At 32.9% G+C, this 27,439-nt stretch overlaps 2 protein-coding genes across 3 annotated transcripts in view; one reads left to right on the top strand and one right to left on the bottom strand.

The window, feature by feature from the left end:
* lilli (AF4/FMR2 family member lilliputian) overlaps positions 1 to 27,439 on the top strand; it is an 829,533-nt gene that overhangs the window by 199,329 nt on the left and 602,765 nt on the right. The window lies entirely within an intron of this gene.
* LOC140437917 (uncharacterized) lies at positions 10,530 to 13,673 on the bottom strand. The gene is made up of 2 exons (XM_072527705.1): positions 13,358 to 13,673; positions 10,530 to 11,740 (listed from the first exon to the last, which is right to left on the bottom strand). Exons 1-2 carry the CDS (start codon positions 13,503 to 13,505, stop codon positions 10,530 to 10,532), a joined length of 1,359 nt encoding a protein of 452 aa, XP_072383806.1. The 5' UTR covers positions 13,506 to 13,673.

Here is a 27,439-nt window from a genome sequence, read left to right as displayed (position 1 = left end):
CCTCTGAATCCAAACTGGGTGTCATCTATGTCTTCTTCTATTTTTTTGTATAGTCTTCCATGTATTATTTTGAGAAATATCTTAAGTATGTGGCTTATTAAGGAAATTGTTCTGTACTGGGATCATTCTGTCGCATGTACTGACTTTTGTAGTCTTACAAACGTGGACAGCAACCAATCTTCGGGTATTACTTCTGTTGTATATACTTTGTTGAACAGATCTAAAAGTATATGCAGTGTTTCTTCGTCAATGCATTTAATTAGCTCAGTGGGTATCTGATCTGGGCCTACTGCTTTTGCGATCTTTGCATTTCTAATTGAATGTTCTAATTCGCACATTATTATTTTTGGTCCTGTTTGTTCCTGTTGTTCTTCTTATATCATTATGTCATCGTCGAATAGTTTGATTATGTATTCTTGACAAAATCTTAGTTTATCTTTGATGTCTGCAATGAGTTTACCATTATCATTTTTGAGTATCCCATAGTGTGCTCGCTTTTTGTTATTTGTTAGTTCTTTTATTTTTTTATGCATATTAAAGCTGTCGTATTTTCTGTCATACTATTCTTTTTCTATGTATTGATCTGTTAACCACTTTTCCTTGGCCTTTTTTATCTCTACTTTAATTCCACTTTGTAGTTCTTGATATTTTAGCTCATTTCTCCCTTTGACTTTTCTCCTCTTCTATGAATACTAGAATTTCTGAAGTCATCCATTTCTGTTTTTATTTGTCTTTTCAGGCTTTAAATTGTCTTATGCGGCCTTTAGTAATGCCTTCTGAATATTGCTTCACTTTTCATTGACATCTTCTGATGTTAAGATTTCTTCTCCTACTTCTGTTAGATTTGAGTTGACTTGTTGGATCACTTTTTGATGTATTTCTCTTTTTCTTCAGTTTGTATAATCAAATGTTGATTTGTTTTTAGGTATTACAATCTTTTTGGGTTTCACGTGCATTCTATCAGCGGGTTATAGTCTTGTTTCTAGTACCACCTATCAAAGTTCTTAGTAACTATTTCCACAAGTTTCGGATGATGAGCTTTATAGAACGTTTTCACAAATTTTTTAAAAGACATATGTACATGTATCTTGACTAGTTTTCAGACATGTCTTTACTAGTCCATTTACACCAAAGAACGCATGCATCTGTTACGAACATGCATTCGCATGCATGCCCATGTAACGGTTGCATCTCGAAAGCGACTAGAAGCTTCCAGCGATATCGAGCTCGGGAGAGATCGACTCGTCAAAGAGGCGAATTAGAGGTGGACTACTCCAGAAAATCTAGTACATAATAACTTTTATATATACGTAACGCTGTTATGACTTGAGTAGAGTTGAGAAGATATTTTCGTGCTGTAAACTTATAAATAAATATATTTATATAAATTCGAACCGCTCGTTTTATTTAAAAACGGTACACATCTTTATTACCCATAACTCCTCTAAATCTTACCAGTAACTTCAGTTTTTACTATTATTTTTATACAAGAGATTCCAATACGAATCATACCATAGTACAAAAAAATTTCTAATAATATCTTTAGTATAAATGATGAATAATAAATATCTCATCGTTTTTCAATAACTAAATATTTTGCAACAAAACTTGTGTTATTCACATTTAAATGCTTAAATGTTGCATCAGCTCGACATAAGATGAAAGGAATAAATCGTGCCGTTCTGCATGTACTTAGAAAGTTTGATAATACTTACGCAACAATGATCGAGCATGTTCACTGATTTACTTCTTGATTGTTAACGTTGTCGTACCTCATCTCAGGTAACTACAGTGTGCGGTGTTTTTTAACTAATAACGCCCACCATAATAGTTTCAGTTTCTTAAAGGTTTTTATTTAAGTTATAACGCTCACAATAGGAGTTTTTTTCACAAATATTGCTTCAAATTTGAAAATATTGATATTTGTCAATGAAAGTTTACTCCTATTATGTATCGTCATCGTATAAAATTATCCTAATAAGCATTAAAATAACAAAACCGATATGATTCTGTTCTACCAAGAGTTTCTTTACTTAATACTTATAAAATTTATGTGATTTTACTTCCGTTCAGTCCCAATTCCTATAAAAACGATTGTAATATACTTGGTAAGTTCACAATAACATAATACAAAATTCTGCAATAACGCTAGTCGTCTTTTAATTACCATTTGCCTGGTCTGTTGTTTCTGACGTTTCACGTGTAGCAATTATCTCTTATTTACTATGAACTATTGAATCCAATACTAAGTTATGGTTAACAAAGACAAGTCATATATAAATTCATTTGAATTAAAGCATACTATGGTTTTGTCCTTGAATTGTAGGCTCAATATAATCAAAAGAACTTGTTCTTTTCTTTTCTTGTTGAAAAAATAAAAAAGTACAGCTTAAGAAATAAAAAAGACTAGAAAAACTATAGAGAAATATCCCGTGCTCGTCTAAGACTTTGCGTGTGAACTCTGAACTAAGTAGGAACTCTCCAGTACTCCAACCAGAACAGACTGGATAAGAAAGTTCTTATCCCGACAAGGAACATACCAGTGGCTAATAGTGAATGTCGTATAAATATATTTGACAATGTGACAGGTGTGAATAATGAATAACTTCGCGGACATTTGCTTTTAAATCCAAATTAAAATTTAAATCCTACTTAAAATTAAGCAAGAAGTCAAGCCCAACGATAACATCGTCCGTGATATCAGTCACTATTATATGATTTCTTATCTTCTGTTCTCCGAGTTGCAACTCGAGATCAGCATTATCAAGGACATGGAATATTTGTTTCTCTGGGCCGAGAGGCGAGACCGTTCTCGAATGGGTTAACGTGTCGTTAACCCTTGGCTGGCATGGTGGGAGACTTTTTTCATGATATTGCAGTTGCAAAATCCGAACTATCGTCTATTGTAGTAGGAACCAACCAGCTTTTGCTTCTCCACTTGTTACAATTCGTTTCTCTTGCTGATTTCCTTGAGCCATCGCAGACTGGCATTAATTTCTGCGGTGACTCAATTCTCCATATCTCCATTATCTCAATGAAGTTGTGACAATTGCGGCCTCTATTCTCATTTCTATTTAGAATTTCGTTAACTTTGGCTAGAAGATCACTAATCTTATCATAGTCATCGGTGGTTTGACTTTAGCGGCTTCTAAGAAAACTTCTAGAAGCGTTTGGGGCTACTTTGTACTCTAGTGCTTATTCCAACACGTTTCCTAACGATTTATTTCTAGTCATTTTCAGGACCTGCTGCATTTTGGTATTTCTTGGTACAGCTTTGCTTTGATGGTTGTAAATGTTTATCACCATATATCATGTCTAGTTGGCGCACACTAAGCTCGAAAAATTATTTTGCTGCTCGGCTAAAATGATCTGTAGAAAAATCAGGGCTTGCCTTCGGAGGGAAACTATAAGAGATGTTGCTATTTCTTTGTCGGATCAGAAGTAGGTTTTTGCAGCTGCCCGAAACTACTTTAAATAAATCGTCCAAAGGTGTTTATACGTCATTTCAGTCAATTTTTGGATCTCAATGCGCAACTGCGAAGTGATATCTTGTGTCTCTGTGGCCAAGTGTGCAGTGGTCTCAAAGTGTAGTGTTCTTATTAACCGCATCTTGCATGTCTACTGAGTTTAGCCTTTGAACCATTTAAGTTTTAAGATGTTAGATTAAATCCCTGATTTTGTTCTATAGGTTTTCTAGCATTCTGCATTTTATTCTGATTTTTTTTTTCATTTTAATATTGCTGTCTCATTACCGGATTCCACTGACAAATTTTCCTGGCCCCTGGTTCTGGGTATTATGCAGCTTTCAACGTTTTAAATCGATCACTGTATCCCACTCCTGAGACCAAACTTTGCGCGGAGTTTGTTCAAAAACCCTGTGGAATTTAAAATAAAAATGCCATGTCGGGTCCTGTATATAGCAACGGTTTAGTTTAGAATATTCTTGTAACTTCCAACAGAGGCTTCTAGAATTTTCTCGCGATTCCTGGATTCTGTGGTATTGTTCGTTTCAACGTTTTAGTTACCGCTGTCACAGCGATATGAAATATTCACCACTTATCATGATGTGTCACATTTTAGGTTAGGTTTAGGACAGTTGTTACCATAGACATAATAATAATACCTAGACTGACTGCTGCAATCTGCAATACAGTCGCGTTCCCCCAGTGCGACAGAGAAAACTGACACAAAGGCCGCAAAGCAGTCCCTGCATATCTTTCTAAAGGGCTGGATTTATTGCCACGCGACCTCCCCACTACCGAATACAGGTAAGGTAGCATTATAAGTGGAGTGGTAGCTACGCAATATTGTTTCTGCTTTTGGACCTGGATAATTGTTGTTCGAATCTTCCACAAATTTTTCTTTTTTATTTATAAATTTAATGTTAATTAATATTACGTTTATTAGCTACATAAATAAATTTTCATTATAGGGCCTGTAAATTTTAAAAACAAATAATAAATAAACAAAAAATAATAAATTGGTAATATTTAAAAATCAATAATTGTAATATTTTTTAGTTTATAGCTTTAACTATTTTGTAACTATTTCCTGAATGTTTTCATTTTGTGTATTAAAGGCAATAGAAGTAAAATTCTACTGTAAATATATTTGTCCTCACATAAAAAGTTTTTAATTATTAATGTCTAATTATAATAAACCATTTTTAAAGCTATACTTACATAAGATTAACTTACAGATTGAATAATGTCTAATACTGTGGAAAAAAACTCTGTGGAAGATTTGAACCCCGATTATATAGGTCCAAAAGCAGAAACAATAACCCGTGGGCACCACTCGACTTGTTAAATCAAACATGTAAGTTATATTTAAATTGCTACCTCACTTGTGTTGGGCAAGTCCCGCCTATTAGAAAAAGATACAGATACTGCTTTGCGTTTTTTTTTCTCTGTCGCACTGGAGCAACGGGTGTATATTACAGCGCTCAGTCTAGGTAATATATGTCTATGATTGTTACAATACTTAAACGACATTTGTTATTTATTCATAATATTCATATATATATATATATATATATATATATATATATATATATATATATATATATACATATATATATATATATATATATATATATATATATATATATATATATATATATATATATATGTATATAATATAAAATTAGTATTTCTTGGGTTTAGGGTCAATAAAATATATATTACATGTGGAACTAGATTTTATTTTCCATAGCAATCAACGTTTCGGCAGGAAACCCTTGCCTTTGTCAAGATTCTAAAATGTACATGTATAGGAACAAACAGTTATTGTAAAATATATGTATATAAATGACTTACCAAAACGTAAAACGGGACACAGACATTAATGAACTGACAAATAAAAGTTGATATCTGATATCTAATGGTTTACTGTCATTAGTATATAATTAATTTTAAATGAGCGTATCATTGATGTTTTCGAAAAAGCTGAAGTGGAGATATGTTATGACTTTAAGAGCTTTTATGGTGTTATATTTATTATTATTTAAATAATAATAAATATAACAGAATTTAAGCACTTTCAGTTTTAATGTATGCGTTTGAGTAATGGGTACTTTCTGACACAAATGAAAACAGACTTTTAATACTCAAAAAAAGGTGGCTTATTGGCTGTGGTAAAGACATCTAGCTAAAGTAAATAAAAATTGGCGAATACCGAAAGAATTAGACGAATTTGTCTAGTAAGGTTGAGTTAGAGAGATAATGGATAAGGATACCACTAAGATGATAATGTACTTTGCTGGTATTATTTTTAATATGCAAATAAGTTATATGTAAATTTATCAATTAATATAAATATTGTGTGTGTATGCAATCAAATTACGGTACCTGTGATGTTGATCTACGACTTCTTCTTCTTTCACAGTGCATTGGGGTTGACTCAGGGGGCAAAATCTTCTTAAAGCCGCGTCGTCAGGTTTACACAAAATACTGAAGTGTTTAGCGCGCTGATTTATACAAGACTGTGACTGAAGTGCGTGTCGTCTCGTAGCTTCGCTTCCCTTAACTTAAGTCTCATAGGGCGTTGTGTACAGGGCCGTATTAATTCACGATTATAAGACATACACACACGTTAATTAAAGAATTAAATATAAAAATAAAATAATAAAAATTATTAATAAAAACTAAGAATATGTGTGGAGGGACGTAACACAGGTTATGCATTCAGAATTATATTTTAACATTTTTTGTATAGGTACAGTGAAAGTCTTTGTCAAAAACAAGTTGGAAAAATGAAATGACTTATTTAAAAGAATCCTACCTCGCATGGAAATAGCGCCAATGTAAATGATGATAGTTTATAAAATAAAAATAAGACTGGTATACGATATAAAATTGACTTCAGTTTCTATCCGTACATTTATAAATATAAATCTCAGACTTTTTGTAAAAACTAGAGAACGCTGCCAGTGATTTTTATTTCTTATTCCAAGTTTCTCGTTAGTATGAAATTTCGTTAGCTCCAAGCTAGTTTGTGTATTTATGTCACGTATTCATCGGCTCTTTTTCAGGCGTAATCTAAGGGCGTTTCACGTTGCAGTATTTTAAAAAATTCTTGTTGACTGATAGGTAGTAAAAACGATGACTTCTATACACCAAGACTGCTAGAAACTGATTTTTGACTTAGATACGCTTTTAGTGGATTTTCGTGTACTTTTAGAGGTAAAACCAAATCGAGGACTGAATTTTAAAAAGTGTCAAGTTTTGGCATAAACTTAGATTGAATCAAACCGAGAAAGTAGAAATTGGAAGTAAAATCATATTTAGAACTAGAGACTTAAAAAAAACTCCGATCATTGACTAAAATTTTAACTATTTTTAAGTGTTATATTTTTATTAAGTGTAAATTCCAAGATACTACAGAATACATTATAAAGTCAAAATTTTAACTTCAGTAAACTGAAAAATCTGTCCTGATCGGTAATTAATTGATATGAGACATGAATCGCTCCTTCCTCCTGGAAGGAGTTGAGAGGCCTATGTCCAAAAATGGACGACAGAAGGCTTAAAGGAGGATGCAGAAGAGACAGAAATGGAATTTTAAAAGTTTAATATGTATAAATCAATGACTGAACTAAACGGGATATGGTGTCGCATTAATATGACAAACAAGAAGAGACTCGTTTCAACTCTGGTCTTTTCCATATTTTACTATACATGCGAAACGTGGACATTCAAAGAATTTGATATACGACGCATAGATGCTTTTGAAATGTAGACATGAATACGACTGCTTCGAATTGCATGGACGGTCGCCGCATGAATGTCTCGGTTCTAGATAAAATGAATCCCAATCAGTGCTGTTAACTTTAGAAGTTCTTTGGTCATATCCATTAAAACGATCACAAAACTGAGCGGTTGATAGTCCAAGGAAGGCCTCGGAGTCAACGCCAACGAGGCAGATCTCAACAGCGATGGGCGGACATTACGAAAAAGCTTCTCAACAAACAGTATAATCAAATTATCCTAGCTGCTGAAGCTCAATGATGAACCACAACACATCTGTTAAGATGTTACTGACTATAATAATGATGATGTATAAATCGTACTCAAAATTACAGCAGAAGGTAACGTCATTACCAACCAAAAAACAAGCTTTAGTAATAAATTCTATAAATAAAGAAAAGCTAGAAGAAAAATTAGAAGTTATAAGCACCATAGTCATTCCGATTAACATTATTATCTCGTCAAGGATATCAGAGATAAACAATCAAATTTTTTCTGTTCGTAGATTAATACCTCCAAACAGAATACTTATGGTATCAAATTTATGCCGACCAATACCCTAGAACGTCTTCATTTATATATCAAAGTAACCTCAACAATAACTTTTACACAAAACAAAATTTACACTTCGAATTCAAATTTAAACTCATCTATTCCACAATATCATTCCTAAAACTTTAAAAAAGGCACACATGTTTTGGGAGTAATTAATTACCCACCGGAATTTTATACTCCTCTTTTTAATGGGGACAACGTCCCAACGTCTACCAACAAGTATTAATTTCTTTGACGATTGTTTGAATCCAGGGATCTATATTTCTAGATCTTAATAGTTTAAGGATATCTGCAAGTCTTACTCTACCATACGCCTTCGTACAGTCCACGAAGCTCGCGTGTTAAATTCGATTGCCTAACCTTGCTGTTATTCACATATTCCGGTTTTTTCTACTTTGAGCATTATAATTTTTATCAACACTTTTATAGCAGCCCTCAAGAGACTTATCCCGCAATAGCTTTTGGGATAGTCTTTTTCACCTTTTTTCTCAATTCACGTTTTTCTCAGTCAACTTTTCTCCGCCGTAGTTAAACATTTCGTTTGTTATTCGTTTTTTTAGTTTGGATAGGTTTCGGTTGTTATTTGCCATTCATTAGTAGTTGTATTTTCGGTATCCTCGAACTAGTCTTCCTCTTGACTGTTCCTTTCCCCATGTAGCTGTAGCTTCCTCCGTGGCTATTGTTAGTTGTTGCCCTGTAAACCATCAGGGTCTTCTAACTCTAATGCCATTGGTCGCATTGCTCCTGTAGTGATCTTTTCCCAAGTTAACATGCTCCTTTTCTAACTTGGCTGCACCTTACTGAAGACGACTAATGGTCAGAAATACGGTAAAGGTATATACGGGTGCCTTCCATCGATATACCTTTTTTGGTCGTCTGTTTTGCGAGACATGCCATTACATTTTACTTATATATTATTATGATTTGCAAATTTGGACCTTTTCTATGTTTAATTGATTTAATATGCCTTAGGCTTAATTTTGCAAAAACAAATACATAAGTTAAGAGCTTCTTTTACCGGTAATTATAATAAGTGGCTTCAAACTATTCTTTAAGCAGTTGCCTTTGAGGAAATGATGGACAATAGGAAAATAAATTAAACCAAATAATTTTGTAATACTAAACTATTAAATAATTTATTAAAAAAGAACCAAAAAAAATTATTAAAGTCAGACTATTTTACAATTATCAAAATTATATATCATATGCGCTAATTCGTATAATTAAAATTACAAATTCATTAAAATTCTTATACAAATTACCAATAAATGTTTGGACTTGTATTCAAATAAAAGATCTCTTCTTTGTGTTTTCTTTTTTAAATTAAATCAAGACAAAGAATTTTCTTTCGAGAAATATTACTTCTTTTAATTTTTTTATATCTGAATTAAAAGAATAGATTTATTGTGAAATGAAATCACTGAATAAAATATTAGAAAACCAAATTAATTATGATCCAGTTATGATTGTGGTTGAAAGTCTTTGTTGATTATATGGCAAACTAACCTTTTATTTCCAAGAATTCTCTACTGGCTCCTTTTCTTCTTACGACTGTGATCTGCTCACTTTTGCTCGTACTCTCAGTTGCTCTACACACGCCTGCTATCTCCTCTGCTTAGTAACGTCTCTCGCATACACTATTGCTGCAATAGTCTCTTCAAAAGCTGCTAGACCAAACTCCTATCTCACAGGAACCCAATTTCTTTCTAGTCGATAGGATTTTAACTTGTACTTGGATGTACTAAATATTTGAATGAGTAATGGTTTCTAATTAAGTAGAAAGTAGGCAGATAGGAGAATAGATATTTGTACGATAGTATGTGATAACAATAAAGGGTGGCCAGGGATAAGTATACAATAACCGAAGTAGTATTGTATTGTCTGTAAAAACTTGTAAACAAAGAAAAGATCTTATTTATATAAAAATTGGAAATACCAAGGTTATGTGATATCATAATAGCATTGAGGTTGTGTTTGACAAGTCACAAAATTTGACTGGTCGGAAGAGATGGCGTGGTATGTAGGATGTGTGTGTCTGATTGGTGAAAAGGAGAAGGAGGGATTGAAGTGAAGGAAGTCATGTTTTGCTCGGGAAAAGGAAGATTACTCTGATTTGAACGTCGGAAGAAGCAAGTTGTTATTGTTCCATATCCTACAGTGAAAGTTAGCAGAGTTCTTGTCAAATAATAATTGTGAACCGTGTTTTGTGTCTGTGGAACGAGCCCCAAAGATTGGTAGCAATGGACAACGAAAGTACAATCATCGCCAGCTAACTTGGCGAGAGAGTACGCACAACGTCACAGAGAAATAAATTATGTTTACGCCCTATGATTCATCCTATTGGTTTACTATTTCTGATAAGTATATTCAGTAGCGTAGCGGTATAGGTCAAATAATTATTACACAATTAAAAAAGTAATATTTTTCGCAAGCTTTAATATATTATTAGAAAGATGAAATTGTAATTTTGTTTTATTCAATTTAAATAGTAAGCCATTGTTTATACAACAGTTTATAATATTTATTTAACTTAGTAAACAAATTATAAAATATTGACTGAATTTAATTCACAAATCTACTTTGATATTGGGTTTCAAATTAAATGGAGGATATTGTATAAATAAATGCAACACAGTAATTATTTAATTTTAATATTTTGGTTTTATTATAACACTAAAACAAGTACCCGTGTTGAAAAGTGGTATCTATTTGAAAATTAATTGATTGTTAATAATTTTCTTCATCTTCATCTTCGGAAGAAGAAAACTCTATACTGGAAGAGTCACTGTCAAGATTTATAATAATTGGAGCTATTTGCGTGGCGTTATCAGCAACTATCTCGCTGTCCATATACTCATCTTCCTTCTTAATGACATGGTAACATCGTTTTCTCCACTCATTTGCATCAATATTAGTGAATTCTTCCTCGGCGAGTTTCTGTACGTCAGTTAGCTTAAATGTAACGTTTTTCTGCCTTATATTATTTTTGACTGTCGCCCATATTAGTTCGATAGGGTTTAGGTCAGGATGGTAAGGAGGTAAACGTAAAGGAATATGGCCATGCGCACGTAGAATTTCGTCAAATTTGTATTTTACATGATGAGGTTTATGATATTTAATTATTTCATACAGTTCAGGTTTTAAAGCACTAGGTGTAAATGAAATATTTTTCTGCATTAACCATTCTATCATTTGATTTTTGTTTGAGTTTGATGTAGGCGCCCGCTCCAACTGAATGCTGTGATAAGGTGCGTTATCAAAAACTAATACCGAGTTAGCAGGTAAATTAGGTAATAAATGTTCTTGTAACCACTTTCCATAGTTGTCTGAATTCATTTCAGAGTGGTAATCCCCTGATTTTGAACCTGATTTAAAGATTAATAACCCATTTTTTATGAATCCCATATCCCCACCGGCATGCACTATTATTAGTCGTTGACCTTTGGAAATATTTGAAAATAACCCCTTGGTTGATTCGTCAGTCCAGTTCTTTGAAGAAGTATGACCGCTGTGTAAGTAGGTCTCGTCAACATACACGATTGGCCTATTTTGACTCCGAAAATATTTGATTTGCCTCAGATATTTTATTCTCAAAGCTCTTATTGCACTTTTTTCTACAAGCACTTTTCGGTTGTTTTCGGTTTTCCTCCAACGAAATTGCATTTTGCGTAGAAGTCGCCTTAAAGATGTTTGTGAAATTGTGATATCCAAATCGTTGTGAATTTTTTGTTTTAATTTTTTTACCGTAACCCGACATTTTTCTGTTTTATAAAAATCGTAAATTATTCTGCGAATGTCGCTTATTTGGTATTCCGGCAAATCTATGATTGATCTACTGACTCGTTTTTTGCCTGGACTGGAAAAATGGACTCTGCCGGTATTTTTCAAAGAACATTTTGCCTCGCTTGTTATTCTTTCGATTGTTCTGATGGAAATGCCTGTAAAAGAATTAGTAACTATAGTGATTTATTTTATCTAGGATGTAGGTGTATAAAAATGTCTATATTTACTGCCATATCGAAAGACAGTACACAATATATTACACTAGTCCTAACTAATTTAACGCCCGCTTTCATAATCAGTCATTAGGAGAAAGTCATGAATTTAATGGGTTTTAAATACCAAATTTTAAATACTGAGAAATATTTGACCTGTTTTGCTATTTAACTGTATTATACAAATACTTATGTCATTAGCAAGTAATATTTTTTTGAATTTGACGTAATCTATTAATGTCGTTTTAATCGTAAACAAATTATACAGGTCGAGGTAATGGATTTCGGGAACAGCTATGACCTTGAACATTTCACATAAACTTGTGTACTAAATAGGCGTAATGCATAGCTCTTGTCAAAATCCAATACATTAATAATATAATTACATATCTTCGATTCTAAAATATTGTAAAAGACTTTAAAGAGTCTGAGTAAGAAAAGAGATATTTAGTTATATTCTTTGTGGCATTTTCAAGGTCATAGCTGTTCCCAAAATCCATTAACTCTAGGTATTATTTCAAAATTATTATTTACATTTTACATGTTTTTACACTAAATAAGTAAATATTATAATGTCTCGAATGTCTTTTAGTAAAATCTACGTGAAATAACAACTTCGACTATAGTGAGGGAAATACCTGTGGGATTATGACATACTCTTCCAAACGTAGGCAAACAATTATTTTGTTGAGGAAATTACACCCGTGGAGGATAATATTTGCTCTCGTATATTCGACAAACTGTTATGCAATAATCTGGAATGCCGACACAAAATCAACCAAATCCTCCACTATGTTTTGTTTTTAAACCAGGAGGAGTAAACTAAAAAGTTTCACAGCCAAGAAAGTCGCTAGAAAATTCTGCAAATATATTATATCTTCTTTTTGGGTTGATCATGACGGCCTTCGACGGTAATCCATAAATATTATAGCATTATAAAATTATTAAAGGTAAAAAAAAATTAAAGGTAAATTTGAATTACTCCTCCTGGTTTAAAAACAAGCCATAGGTTTGTCAACAAATCATAGGTTTGTTTGTTTGTCATAGGTTTTTTTTCATAGGTAAAAGAGGGCATTGAAAATACTGTACGAAAAGGGAAACCCGAAATTTTGCAAATATACATGTATCATATTGTAGCTTGCTGTGAGGTGTGTAATCAGCAAAAAACCTAAGAAACTATCCACGTGATTAATTTTTCTGTATTTTATGTGTAATAGAATTGTGCTGAACTCTGGATCATTTTTTGTAAAATAACGAATAATTTAAATTTTTTGTAAGTGTGGTAAGCTGTCAACATTATTATGTATGTCAAATATTCACCTATTTTTGATCTATTTTAATTTAATACAAGGTAGACATAAACAAACAAAATATTTCCACCAGTGGGAAGAAAATGCCTTATAAATAGAAATAGAACTATTGTGTTTTAAAAATAATATATAATTAAAATGAAATAAAAATATAGAGTTATTTTTGGTCCAAATAGACCACCGTAGTGCGGTTTTTTTATTATTTAGAAGTCGTCTAATTAAAATTAATTTATTGTAAGTACAAACTTACCTGTTGCTTTAGCTGTATTTTCTTTCACAGTTTTTAGGGTCTCTGCTTCGAGTTTAATATTTTTGAAATAATTAAACACATTAAATATAATCTCCCGAGATTGTCCACTGATAACAGAATTATTCTTTCTACTATTTTTCAACGCCATCGTTAGAAATTGTCACAAATACACTTAACTATCCGAAATAATAAGAAGTCTGAAAAATAATAGCTGCAAATCACTTAAGTGTTACGCACCTGATAACTGGGAGGATACTAAAGACCACCACCTAAGCCACTAAGCAATTTTGGGTTTGTGCGCACCGCCAAGTTAACTGGCGATGACAGTACAAATCTAACATTCCTATTTATAGGGTGAAACGACTTTACCGGTCGGTGAATTTAATTTTTTATTAGATTTTAATAATTTTTAATTTTTTTTTTTTTTCATTTAAAATTTATTGATTCTCATTAATAAAATTTACGACTGATTACACCGAATATACATCCTAATTAATTTTCATTTCACAAATTATTACCATCAATATTATCATCCCCGAGCTTGCTAAACTCATTCAAAATTTCATTTATTACAAGGGATGTCAGCGGGAAGAAGCTTTTGATCGTATCCATCAGCGTTTAACGGCTTGAATCTATTGCGTCAACTGACGTCACATCCTTTCACTACGTCATCGATTGTTCGGCACTATGCGTGGGAGTTTACTTTCCTTTTATTTCTCCAAATTAGAATCTCACGTAAATGTTTCCGGAGTGATCTAGATATATACCTATTTGACTGTGAAATTGACGTATGTTTGAATTGGGACAATTTCATGTGTGAATTAAAACAATTAGAAATTTATACTTGACTAAAAAACATGACTACATTTCATAGGACCTAAAGTGCGAAAAAATGTAATTAAAAAATGTTCTGATATTCGATATTTTAATTTATTTCATTATTGATAAATTGCATTTTAGGCAACTGATTAGCAATGGTATTGTTATAAAGCTCTTAGCATAATTTCTATCGTTCTGCTGTCATTATCACTGAAGCCATAGCTCTCTAGTAAATTCTAATTATTCCGTATTTTTAAATGATTGTTAAAATTACAATCAAACTCTTGGATATAAAAGTAAGTGTAAGGGAAGGAATAAACGTTATTCAAGTCGGATCCTTCCAAAGCAAAGTGGAACGTTGTATATTTTACTAATACAGTAAGTCGATGTAAACCACACTAGTTATTTTGCTATCTTCAAAGCTACAAGTGTACAAAGTTCGGGATTTGGCTAAACCAAGACTTTTCAGCTCTAAATCCATCCTGATCTAGTATTAGTTTCCCATCAATAATGAGTTTTTAATATCACCCATTCAAAAACTATGAAAATATGACACAGTAAAGAAAGTGAAAGAGAAAAGTGCAACTTCTATGAATTTACTCGATAGCTTATACATTTTAAAGCTTTCTACTCACTCATTTTTCATTATTAATAACCAATTAATCATTTATCTTCCTAAGTTCTTCTGTTTATTCCTACTATCATCAAAGCATGTAGTTACATAGTATATGAACGACCAAGAACGTATAAGAAACAAATAATTGGAGCATACCAACGCAAGTCCTGTAGGCAGAAATCGACAATAGATCAAATCTTTACATTGGTGCAAATCCAAGAAAACACTGGTGAATTTGATATAGACACGCAACACCTCTTCATTGACTTTGGGAATGTTTATGATAAGAATCGAAAATTCCTGATCCAACACAACTGAATATGATTATCAAAGAATTACTCGAATCTCGAACGTTATGGACCTTGCTTGAGCGATTAGTCTCTTCAAGGAAGGGTGTCCCTTTTTGTGGGAGTTTTTGACGAATAGAGCAACATGAGCAACAGAAGGAGTGTCAGTATGCTGCTAGCGAAGCGGGGGAAAGCAGAAGGTGGCTTTTTTTAAGAAATATTTAGTGCAGAGCAAAATCAAAATCGGAAATGCATCGGATCTTCGGTTGGCGCGGTCAATCCCGTCATTTGTCGTTAAATCAGCATGGTTCAAAGGAGCTCTAAAGCTGTCGCGAAAAACTAAACTAAAACTTCGATACTTCACGTTCCATAGGAATAGCCCGATCACATTTTGACGCGCCAACCATGTTGATGACTGGTAGTCCACGCGCCGTTGGATTCTGGCTTAACTCTAGCTTATCTTTCCTTCCCAATGTTTTCTCTCGAATAAAAGGTGTTGCACAGTTTGACCAGGTGATATTTGTGTTACTTCGTATTTTGAACTTAAATCCAGTAAATGTAGGTAAATAATGTTATCATTTAAAATCGTTTATTTGCTTGTTTTTAATGATTCTTCAACAAGTGGACAAATATGCAAATATGCACATCTGGGAACAATGATTAACTCCACAAATGATAACATTCAGGAGATCAAAATCAGAATAGAAAAGGCTAGAGCAAATTTCAACAAAATGAGAAGAGTGATATGTACAAGGGATTTAAAATTGTTAAGTTGGCGAAGTGCTATGTTTTTTTGGCTTTATTTTATGGAATGGAATCTTGGACCTTGAATGCGACATCAATGAAAAAACTGGAATCATTCGAGCTGTGGGTGTATAGAAGAATTCTGAAAATATCGTGGACAGAACACGTCACAAACAACGAGGTTCTGAGAAGGATGAATAAAGAAATAGAAATTTTAAATATAATTAAAACAAGAAAATTGGAATATCTCGGACATATTACACGTGGAGAGAAATACACCTTGCTCCAACTGATTATGCAGGGAAAGATCCAAGGAAGGAGAAGCATAGGGAGGCGTAGAATGTCATGGCTGCGCAACCTGAGAGAGTGGTACGGATGTACATCAAATGAACTTTTCAGAGCAGCCGTCTCAAAAGTCCGAATAGCTATGATGTTTGCCGACCGCCGCGGAGATGGCACTTGAAGAAGAAGAATGAAAAATGATTCTTCCAACATTGAAACAATTTTCAAATGCCCCTAGTATTGGAAGAATTTTAATTAACACGTATATGATATATTTGCCTTTATTCTTTTGGTTTTCTTATGACCGCTAAATTATCTGATTATGACTGTTCATTTTGTTCTTCTGTGTCGAAAGTTTAAAATATTTTAAATCAAATAAAAATGTAAGTAAGGAGTCTCCGCAAACATAACAATGTGTCTGCATTGAATTTCTGACGCTTGAGTAATAAATTTGCATGTGATAATAAGAAATGGAACCTTCCCAGGCGGTCCCATTTAAATCCCTATAGACGGAAACAAGCACTTGAGTATTAATTGCAAACATAATCAGGAAACTAAATCTGCCTAAGGTTTAAGTACCTATTAAACGATCATAAACCTAAGCTTGCATCGTGAAATTTAACATTAACCATTAACCCTTCATGTTGCCTCCCCCACCCCAGCTCGTTTTGGATCTAGTACGTTTCTATTTATTACACGTGCAAGGTATATCAACGCCAGTCTCGTTTCCGCATCACCTATATTGTCTGTCACCTCTTTACTCTGAAATGGCAGAAAGAGACCACAGCATTAAAGATGCAATATTTACCCTTCGCGAGCGAATGATAGTCTAGGAGATTTCCTAACTCGCAAGATCATTTTAATATTTTGACACCGCAGTTGATGAAGGTAGGATCATAATTTAGCCTTTTTAAGGTTATTATTTTATACCTCTTTTAGCAACTTAATACCCGGAGAATTTACAAAAAAGGAATTTATCTTGCTTTCCAGTTTGTACAGTGCAAAGACATAATGTCCATCAAAATATGGAATAATTATAGATATTTTCTAGCGGTACAAATCGTATACCAAGTTAGGATACCTAAACCATAATAAATAAAAATAAATACAAGATAACGAAAATTAAGATTTTTGGGAGAGCTTACACATAAATGATGTTGAAGTGATAGATGATAAAATATAATATCCATTGGCTCTAAAAAATCTAGACAGATAGAGCTCCACAAAAGCCTAAAAGGTATGAAAGCATATTACTATACATAAACACACAAAACTGAAAAGTGTCTATCAATAAAAGTATCGGTCTAAATGTCTATCAATAAAAGTATTGGAGCTTTCAAGATGCGGTTCTATTGAAGTGATCTGTACCTAAGGTAAGGGAAACAAACCCTTAAGTTATTTTAATAATTCCTACTAAACTTTTTATATTTAATTATTTACTTGTGTTTCGAATTGAAACTAGGTCAATGCTGAAGGGTGATATTGGTAAAATAATTATTAAGCAGATAAGCGAGAATGTTATTTTTATTGTCATATTATTATTGTAATCAGACCTTGGAGGCCGCATATTTAGGAGCGTTCTATTACAATCGACAGAGTACATTCTGCTGACTATCGTAATGAGGGGTCGTAACCGCCTATCCAATTGTAAGCACGTTAAAGTTTTCATTAAAGCGAAAGTAATATATGTCTTTCTTTTTGGTGAAAATGTGAATCTGAGCCCCAGTTGAACTAGAGCGCTGGAAGCCCAACGTCACATGGCGATTCTGCCAGGATCAAATATGAAATAAGGTACACAATTATGTCAGTGATTTAATAGATACAATATTAAATCAAGTTACGCGCTATCTAGCATGAAACTTTTAATCTACCTTGTAAACTATTGGAGGTAAATGTCACCATAATATTACATGGTTCAAGAAAAATAATAATAAGATCCGTTGACTAAGTTCGAATATTTCGAATTTTTACTATTCGTTTTGTGATTATGTAATACGTTGTAAAGTAAGTGTTTTTTGCTTGTTAAATTGAGTGTCACGACTTGGTTTTAATTGATGAATCATATTATAATTATCTTCTCCAATCTGTTTTAATAGTTCAATGTTTTAGATTGCATTGCAATTACCACCAAGACGTTTGTATACTTGGGTCTCTCCTCAAGATCAACCAGGAAACATAATAAAGAATCAAATTGATTACATAATGGTGAACAAGAGATGCCGTAATGGATGCCTATCAGTTAAAACTTACCCCGGTGCTGACGTATCGTCAGATCATATTCCTGTTATTGGTAAATTTAGGTTTAGATTTAAAAAGGTTACAAAAAAGAATAGCAACAAAAAATGTGATATGAGAGGACTAAAAGATAAGAAAACAAAAGAGACAGTGGCAAGGATTCTTTCAGAAATGCTAAGTAACGTGGAGCAAATACATGATCCAGAAGAATCACTCCAGAATATATGTGAAACCCTTAACAAAATCAGAGAAGAACATCTAATAGAAAATAAAGAGAAGAGGAAAAGTTGGATGAATGACAATATATTGCAAAGCATAGAAAAAAGAAGAAAATCAAAGGATGTACAAAAATATTCAGAGACGAATAAGAACCGAAATACGAAAGGCCAAAGAAAATTGGTTAAAAACACAGTGTGAAGAGATATAGTTGTTGGAACAAAAACACGATACATTTAATATGCATAAAAAGATAAAACAAGCAGCTGGTCTTCAAAAATCCAACACAGCAGCAAACTGTAAGATCAACAGGGGAACATCATCACAAATAAAAATCAAGAAATATGCATATGGACCAAATACATACAAGAACTCTTTGATGATGATAGGTCCGAACAACCTCCATCCTACATATGTAATGCCAACTTACCACTCACATCAGACTAAGTGGAAAAATCAATAACACAACTAAAGGATGGAAAAGCTCCTGGATCTTACAATGCATATGCTGAACTCATAAAGCTATTTAACACCGACGGTACCCAACGACTAACAAAGATATTCAATGACATATATTTAAACGGAGTAATACCAAGATCATGGCTGAAGTCAACGTTTATTGCTCTACCAAAGAAAACAAAATCCATATCCTGCAATGATTTCCGGACCATCAGCTCAATGAGCCATCTTCTTCTTCTCATTGCGCCGTCTCCTTTCGAAGGTTGGCGATCCAAATGGCAATTGTAGTTTTGGAAACAATGAGCCATATTTTAAAGTTATTTCTAAAAATTATACATCAAAGGATATATAAACTATGCGAAGAAAAAATCAGACTACACAGTTTGGTTTTCGGAACACAGTGGGTACGAGAGAGACTCTCTTTAGCATAATAGTGCTATTTTAACGAAGTAGAGATGTGAATTATGATAGAACATTCGTTCTTTTATATGGCGTGGAGTCATGGACCTTAACTGAAGCATCACTGAAGAGACTCGAAGCATTTGAGATGTGGTGCTATAGACGCATGTTGAGGATTTCTTGGATAGACAGAGTTACCAACAAAGAAGTACTACATAGAATGGGTAAAGAGCGCGAACTAGTCATAACCATAAAACGTCGCAAACTAGAATAACTGGGCCATATAATGCGCAATGAACAACGATACAACCTACTTCGGACCATACTTCAAGGTAAAGTGCATGGGAAAAGAGGTCCAGGACGAAGAAAAATATCCTGGCTGCATAACCTGCGAAAATGGTTTAATTTAACCACTACCGGACTTTTCAGTGCAGCAGTCAACAAAGTCAGAATAGCCATGTTAGTGTCCAACATCCGTAACGGATAGGCACCATAAGAAGAAGAGATGTGAATTGCGATATTTATGCATGCTTCATTAATTACCATAAAGCGTTAGATACGGCAAAACATGACAAGCTGATGGAGATATTAACAAACATTGGAATAAATAACTGTGATCTGAGGACTAACCACTACCGGACTTTTCAGTGCAGCAGTCAACAAAGTCAGAATAGCCATGTTAGTGTCCAACATCCGTAACGGATAGGCACCATAAGAAGAAGAGATGTGAAATGCGATATTTATGCATGCTTCATTGATTGCCATAAAGCGTTAGATACAGCAAAACATGACAAGCTGATGAAGATATTAACAAATATTGGAATAAACACCTGTGATCTGAGGCAGGTATCCGTACAGAGGCAGGAGAATCCAATGATATCAAAATCAAACGCGGGGTCCGACAGGGATGTATACTATCACCCTTGAGGTTCTATATATACTCTGAAAAAAGCTTTCAAGAAGCAGTAGAGGATGTTAAAGCCGGAATTTGAATTAATGGAGAATGCATCAATAACATCAGATAAGCAGATGACACGGTGTGAAAAATATTAACAAACACTAATGAAACTCGAATGCGGCGGGGAAAAAATATATAAAAATCATCTCGATAACCGACCAGCTGTTTCAAATCTTACTGTTATCAAACGATAACGATTTTCACGTAGCCTGCGAAAAATATATTAAAACGTTGTCTCTCGATAATCAACTATGATGACCCCTTCATATGTACTAAACGTTATGGGCCCGATCAAGTCATTTTTGCCGGAGAAGTACGTTGACATAGAAAGTTATTTGAATATGTATTACTTAAAATGTGGACTTACAGTTAAGGTTGCGAAACGTGTATATATGCATACATCGAAATTAATAACGGAGATAAAAACTTGCGAAAATTATAATTACTTCGCTGCACAAATCCACAACATTGGAAAGTATGAATATATAATTACATATAAAATAAATGCTTCTCGATATATTATAGGAGTAGAAATTCAGTAATTTGGCAAAAAAATATAAGAAATCAATTATAGCAGAACAGTGATTATTTTGTTTAAACCTTATTAAAATAAAAAAAATTAGAAATAAAGACATCAGAAGAATTCTGGGAAGAGAAAGGACTGTTTTTGACAATTTACAGAAACAACTTATATGACACAAACAAGTAAATAAAATAAGTAAAGACTGAATACCAACGCCAATAATAACCTGAAAGCCAACGAAAAGAAAGACCAGAGGACGCACAAGGAAGACTGACAACAAGAATAGAGAAAGAGATACTGGAGATGGTTAATGAATAGAGCGAAAAGTATGGGAAGTGGGCATATTAGTTATAAATCTGAATTTTATGTACAAACTTTCTTTGTTTTATGTACAAACTCGGAAGGTTTTATTTTCTTTCTTTATATAGCTGCTATTTTGCTACACTTTATTTTCTCAAACATTATTCGTGGAATACCAAAAAGGTTTATATTGATGACATGTATCACATGATAAAAGTGGTACTTATTTATTTTGAGTTTCCAGTTAAAGAGTTTCCATAAACTTGTGTGAAAATTAAAACAGACCTATTTAACTAAGTTAAAAATGTCCTAACTATTTATAATGTAGTAACTAATCTTCGATGGATGTAACAAAATGTTGCGAAAATTCAATCAAAGACCCATATAATAATTTCGATGATAATGGACCATTAAATCGATCTCTTATTAGAATCAAGTAGTTCAAAGTTGTCCACGTTAGAAAAACCTTAAAATTATTAACGGAGGAATAACGTCACAATCCATATCCGTAACACAACCGTTACGTTTTAATTTCGCGTCATTATTATTCATTAAAATCTTTTCCATATTGTGTAAAGCGTAAATTTCAAATGAAGCAACTAGACTATAATATTTGCTCAAGTACGTTGAACATCGGCTCAGTCCGAGTACGTGATTCACGCCACGACGACGGCGGCATATGGTTAATGGTGGTGCTGGTCGCGTTCACCAGAGCGCTCCACTTGTCAGTAAAGGTATTCGGTTTGTCTCCTTTGCTGCTGCTTTGGTTACCATAGACGGCATAGACTGATTTAACATTTGCGATGTTGTCGAAACTCAAATGAAACCTTTAATTTATAGACATTTATATTGTTAGCTATTGTATCACGGTCATTTGTAGAAAGCGCTTTCTATAATACAAGGTAATGCCAAAAACTGCAAATTCTTGAGAATATAATTTTATATTTTAATTTCAATTATTTCGATTAAGAAGAAAAGTAAATTTTAGAGTAAGTAAAGTGATGTCATTTGGAACAAACGACTTATAGGGTACTTATAGGAGTATTGACATGGCGAGCATTAACATAAACATTTCTAATTGACTACTTCCGATATTAACCCTAGCTAGAGTGTTCTTTACAGGGGAAAATTTGTTGGGGGTCTTTTGTATTGAAGTAATATACATTTTCAGATGATTGTAAAAAACTCTTATCTTTGTGATAGTGATTGTAAGATCGACAATTTGTAAATATTATAAATATCAATATTGTACAGAATATCAAAATATTTAAAAATATTTTTTTATTGAATTAATGTGTCTCGATTACAGATATATAGAGATCATTGATGTAAAAGCAATAAATATTATATAAAAGATTACAATAATAAAAATATTAACAGTACAGTGGAATTAAAAATACATGAATAATTAAATTTTATTAAACCTGTTTATAGCCTATAGAATGCTGATGATGTGCTGTATAATTTACACCTTCATTTAAGTTATCCTTTTATCCACGTAGTCATCGTTTCTTTTTGGTATGTTGCATAGTTTAAAACAATATGTTTCACATTTAACTGACAGTTGAAGTATTGTCACAAAACTGGGACCTCTGAGCACATTAGATATCCATGTATTAGTCTGGTATGTACAGTTCGTCGTCTTTTTCCAGTTAGTTTGCCAACAAGTAAGTGTAAAACGATTGGAGTGACGTTTTAGATCTTGGCTAATTTAAATTTTTTCAAGATCAGTGGTTGATACTAGCGCTGCGGTTTGCGAATTTGTTAGGGGATGTAGCAGTAGAGGTGATAACAGTTGTCAAAGAGTGGGTAGTTTGGCGAAAGTAAGACCGAAGAAGATAGGAGAAATTTTCTATCCCATCAGATCATCATTAGTGAAAAATCTAAAAGTATAACCACTTAGAAATGAAAACAAAAGGGTAAAATTTTGATTGTTAAATTGAAAATGTGGATATTACTTACGTCAATATAGTAGTTGAAATTAGCCACATGAGTTAGTTTTTTTTAGCAAATATTAAGTCGAAAGGGTTGAATCACCGTCAGCTCCAAGAGTTTCTCAAGTTTTTGGATTTACAGTATAATGACGATACATTTTATGCAGAAGTAAGATGGCTGAGTCGTGTCACAATGTTGAAAAGGGTGTTTGATATGAAGAAAGAAATATAATCATTCTTTGTAAGCAAGTCAAAAAGTATTCCAAATGAAACTTGGACTTTGGGAAGAACAGTTAAGGACAAAAATCTTCACTCAGTTTTCTTCATTGTCGTTGTAACCACACGTCATACAAATGGTGGCGGATAAATATGCTTCGTTAATATCCTACTTGAACTTGGAATTCGAAAACCGATTTCAAGATTTAAAAAAAGCATCGTGTGCTTTTTACTGCACTTGCACCATCATTCTCCGTAGACATTAATTTACCAGCAGTTTTACAAATAGAACACTGTGAAATGTGCTGTAATACCCAATTAAAGGGGAAATTTAATCAGGTTGGTTTTGAAGATTTGGATAAGGAAAAATCTCCTACATTTTACAAACATGGTTTGTCGATGATTTCGCCATTTGGAAACTCCTACACGTGTGAACAGCTTTTCGAATGAAGCATATTAAATCTGGAATGAGAACACGAATCGCTGTAGAGCACTTGGAAAACTGAATGCGGGTAGCAACAACATCAGTCGTTATTAACATTGATGCACTTAGTTCTGAGAAATAAAATAGACGTTTAACTAAAATTATTATATTTTGTTTATTTTTTTATTGTTATTATTTTTTGTATGTAACTCTAATAAATATATTTGAATCTCATTTTTGTTATATCTTCTCTATACAACAGTTATTTCCTGTTTGTTTTAAATAATAAAAAATATTGATGTGCGACCCGTTGTCATATCTCATCTTTAAAATTTGGCCCGCGTACTGAAAATATTGACCAATTGAAGGATTAGCCAGATTCACGTTAAAAAGTTGGTTAGTTAAAGCTAGAGAAAAGTAGGGCCTTGATGACAGATTGGAGCACAATTGTAAAATTATTATAAACCAATATATCTGACTGTATTTCTTATATCTTACGCCTCACTTACATCCGTTCTGTAAGTAACCATTTGCAAAAATTTTATGAAGCATCTTTGAACTGTAATCTTTACTAACTTTTTGATTTTGCCCTATTTTTTGAGATCACATCTTAGAAGGCAGTACCAGTAAGGAGCCCAATGCTCAATTTTATATTATTTTTTTGCTCAGTTTAAGGATACACTTTTATTCGGAATTAGGACTTGTCAGCATTTTTGCTTACCTTTGTCATTGCGTATAATTGATCGTATACTCTCAAATAAGCAATTGATTAATGAACATGTTTGTAATGTACACAAAAGATTTGAAAATTGAATGGCAAGTCCGTCATCTTCGGAATCTCTCCATCTATTCCTACTAAAATTGAAATGAGTTTTGCGTTATTCAATCTTCGAAAGTTGTAAGTGACACTAAAAAAGTTTACTATATTTACTAGATGACGCCAATGAAAACAAAACCGAAAATATTGAATGAGAACGAACAAACAGCTTAAAAACGGCTCTATTATTTAAAAGAAACCTTGTCTAGTGAAAAGAAAAACAATTTTCGAGAAAAGCAAAATATACTATTATATGAGTTGATGACTTATAGCTTTATTTTCACAAATCCTACCTCTATTAAAAAAATATAAAAAACTCAAATTTATCTTCACTGCCCATTTTTATTTATTGATATAATAACATTGCTGTAAAAACTGAGTACCCGCTCTAAATGTAAACAATTTGACAACAATGAAATCAAAAGAAACCACTGTTAAAACTCTCAACATGGCTTCCGCCACGACTTCCCATTTAAAGTGGGAGTGCATTTACGTCGAGTAAACTACGATTACGATTTGAAGTTCGTAACTATTATAGTAACTAGTTGGTTTTGCGTTTTGCCATATGATCAAAATGCCAGTTAAATGAAATAGCTTTAGAGATGGGATTTTCCTAATTGCTAGGAACTGTTACAAAAATATGTCAACGAAATACTACACAAGTTTTCTTTTTATTTTTCAAGGATTACGAATAGTGATTAATTTGTTTAAACAGTCGGCGTTACAGTTAGACATACAATAGATCTTTCCATGGTTTTCCCACTAGGGACTTTTGTCCACTAGATACTATAGTCCATCAAATAAATAATGAAATGAGTCATTTAAAATCACGCAGTTGAAATGCTCAAAACTACCCAGAATCACGTTTTGTTCACGTAGGCTATTCGATTTTCGAAAAGAGAGAATTAGTCACGTGCACCGAATGAGAATATTAGCTTGCAATTTTATTAGATTCATCAGAACTGTAATATGTTATAATATTTTTTGCTTATATTAGTACTTACATTTAATAATTTTCACAGCTTAATATGTGTATTTAAGGGAAATTGCCATTACTCTCACTATCACTGCTATTACTCTCTGTTCACGTAATTACTTCTAGATTATAGTTGTAACCTCGGAAACCTTTTTTGGATGGTGCTAGAAAGGTCACCAATGTAGACACTGCGGACGGCAGCCAGATGGTTGGTGGAGAGCGAGTCGTGGGTTCGAAACTAGCTTTTGAAACCAGGAATGGGTCCAACGGACGAAATAAGTAAATATACGATAAGAGCTATTGGAAAAGACACAGAAATGAACAAAAAGATAGATGGGTAAAATTACCAAAGATAAGATAAGATAGGGAACAGGGCGCCACTTAATTTTTTGGGGTTTAAGGAGAAAATTAAGAAACCTTAGAAAAGAAAAGAGATAAGGAAAGGTGTTTAGGTTCTGAGACCAAACCCAAGAAAAGATATCAACAGTTAGTTACTGAATAAATTTGGTCAACACTCTACATAAACAAAAAATAAATATATAAGGTATTACACTTACTTACCTACGAAACTTAAGCCTGATCTTTCTACTGGTCAAAGGTATAGTTATATTTAAAGGTAAAAAGCAAATATATCAGGGAACTTTGTTAGGAGTCGACAAATAAAATACATACATGAAACAATAACAATATATTAAACAACAACAAAATTATGACGCTGCTGAATGCAACGCAAGTAATAAAAATACACCAACAACTATAAAATGGTGGTATACATATAAAAATAGGCAGAAATATAATTAGAAAATATCTTTACAAAGATATAAGTATAACACAAGCATGCACAAATAAAGTTTTGGCGAATCTCGAGATATTATAGCAAATAAAATTGAATACAAATTATAACAAACACAAAAGATAACAAAAATTAATAAAATTTAAATTTACAAAAATACAAAAAACGTTTACTGACGTGAAAACATAAAAATTTAACCAAACCGCACTTGGTTAAGTCGATTATTTGGTTCGTAACAAAAAAAAATATAGAATGTTCTTTAATTGACTGCAAAATTCAGTAGCTACTCTCAATTACATTTGAAGACATGTATGATCGTTCGATACGTCCAGATAATGGGAGATGATATGATATACCATGTTACTTGGCCAGATAGGTGGAGATATTAAAATTATGTCACTTACAGTAATTATTCCTGAAGGCTGCTGCTTTAATTCACTGAAGTTAATACTGTACTGGTATTAAACACTGAATTTATTTACCCTTGAAGGTGCTTTACAACTATACTTAAACTAATATAGTGTAAGATAAAAAAAACTCTAATAAGCAAGTGTATACACACTTATAAAGAAAATGCACAGAGACGGTAAGGTAGCAGATACGATATTGTGAACTAATGCCCACCGATAAGTTGTTTTCTCTATGAGTGCCCACCGAGAAGTGACCTGGTTCCTCTAAAATTTTACCAAATTACCTAAGAAAAAGAAGGGATATCTCCCCTCAAAAATCATAGGCCTGTTGTATGTATTTCTGAGAAGATAAGGTTATAACGGCTATCGGAATGTTCGAGGTAATTTGGCACGTGATAAACTATGAAATCCCGAGATTGGGTCTTTACAGAAAAATTACTATACGGGCCTTCGGAATATTTACAAATTTATCATAAAAGACCCGGATTAAGACGGAAAGGATTAAAAACCTTTCGGACGCAGGGAAATTCCTTGGTATTTCGCTAGGTACAATAATATTCTCTAATCGTAAACACGACCATCGGCGTATCATCCGCAGGGGTAGAGGGATTAGAAATAAATTAATATATTAATTATAAAAAAATGTTACATAGTGTCAACATAAACATCTAATG

This window comes from Diabrotica undecimpunctata, chromosome 3 (assembly GCF_040954645.1).
Source record: "Diabrotica undecimpunctata isolate CICGRU chromosome 3, icDiaUnde3, whole genome shotgun sequence".
Classification (NCBI taxonomy): domain Eukaryota; kingdom Metazoa; phylum Arthropoda; class Insecta; order Coleoptera; family Chrysomelidae; genus Diabrotica; species Diabrotica undecimpunctata.
This window is presented reverse-complemented; position numbering and strand designations above follow the sequence as displayed.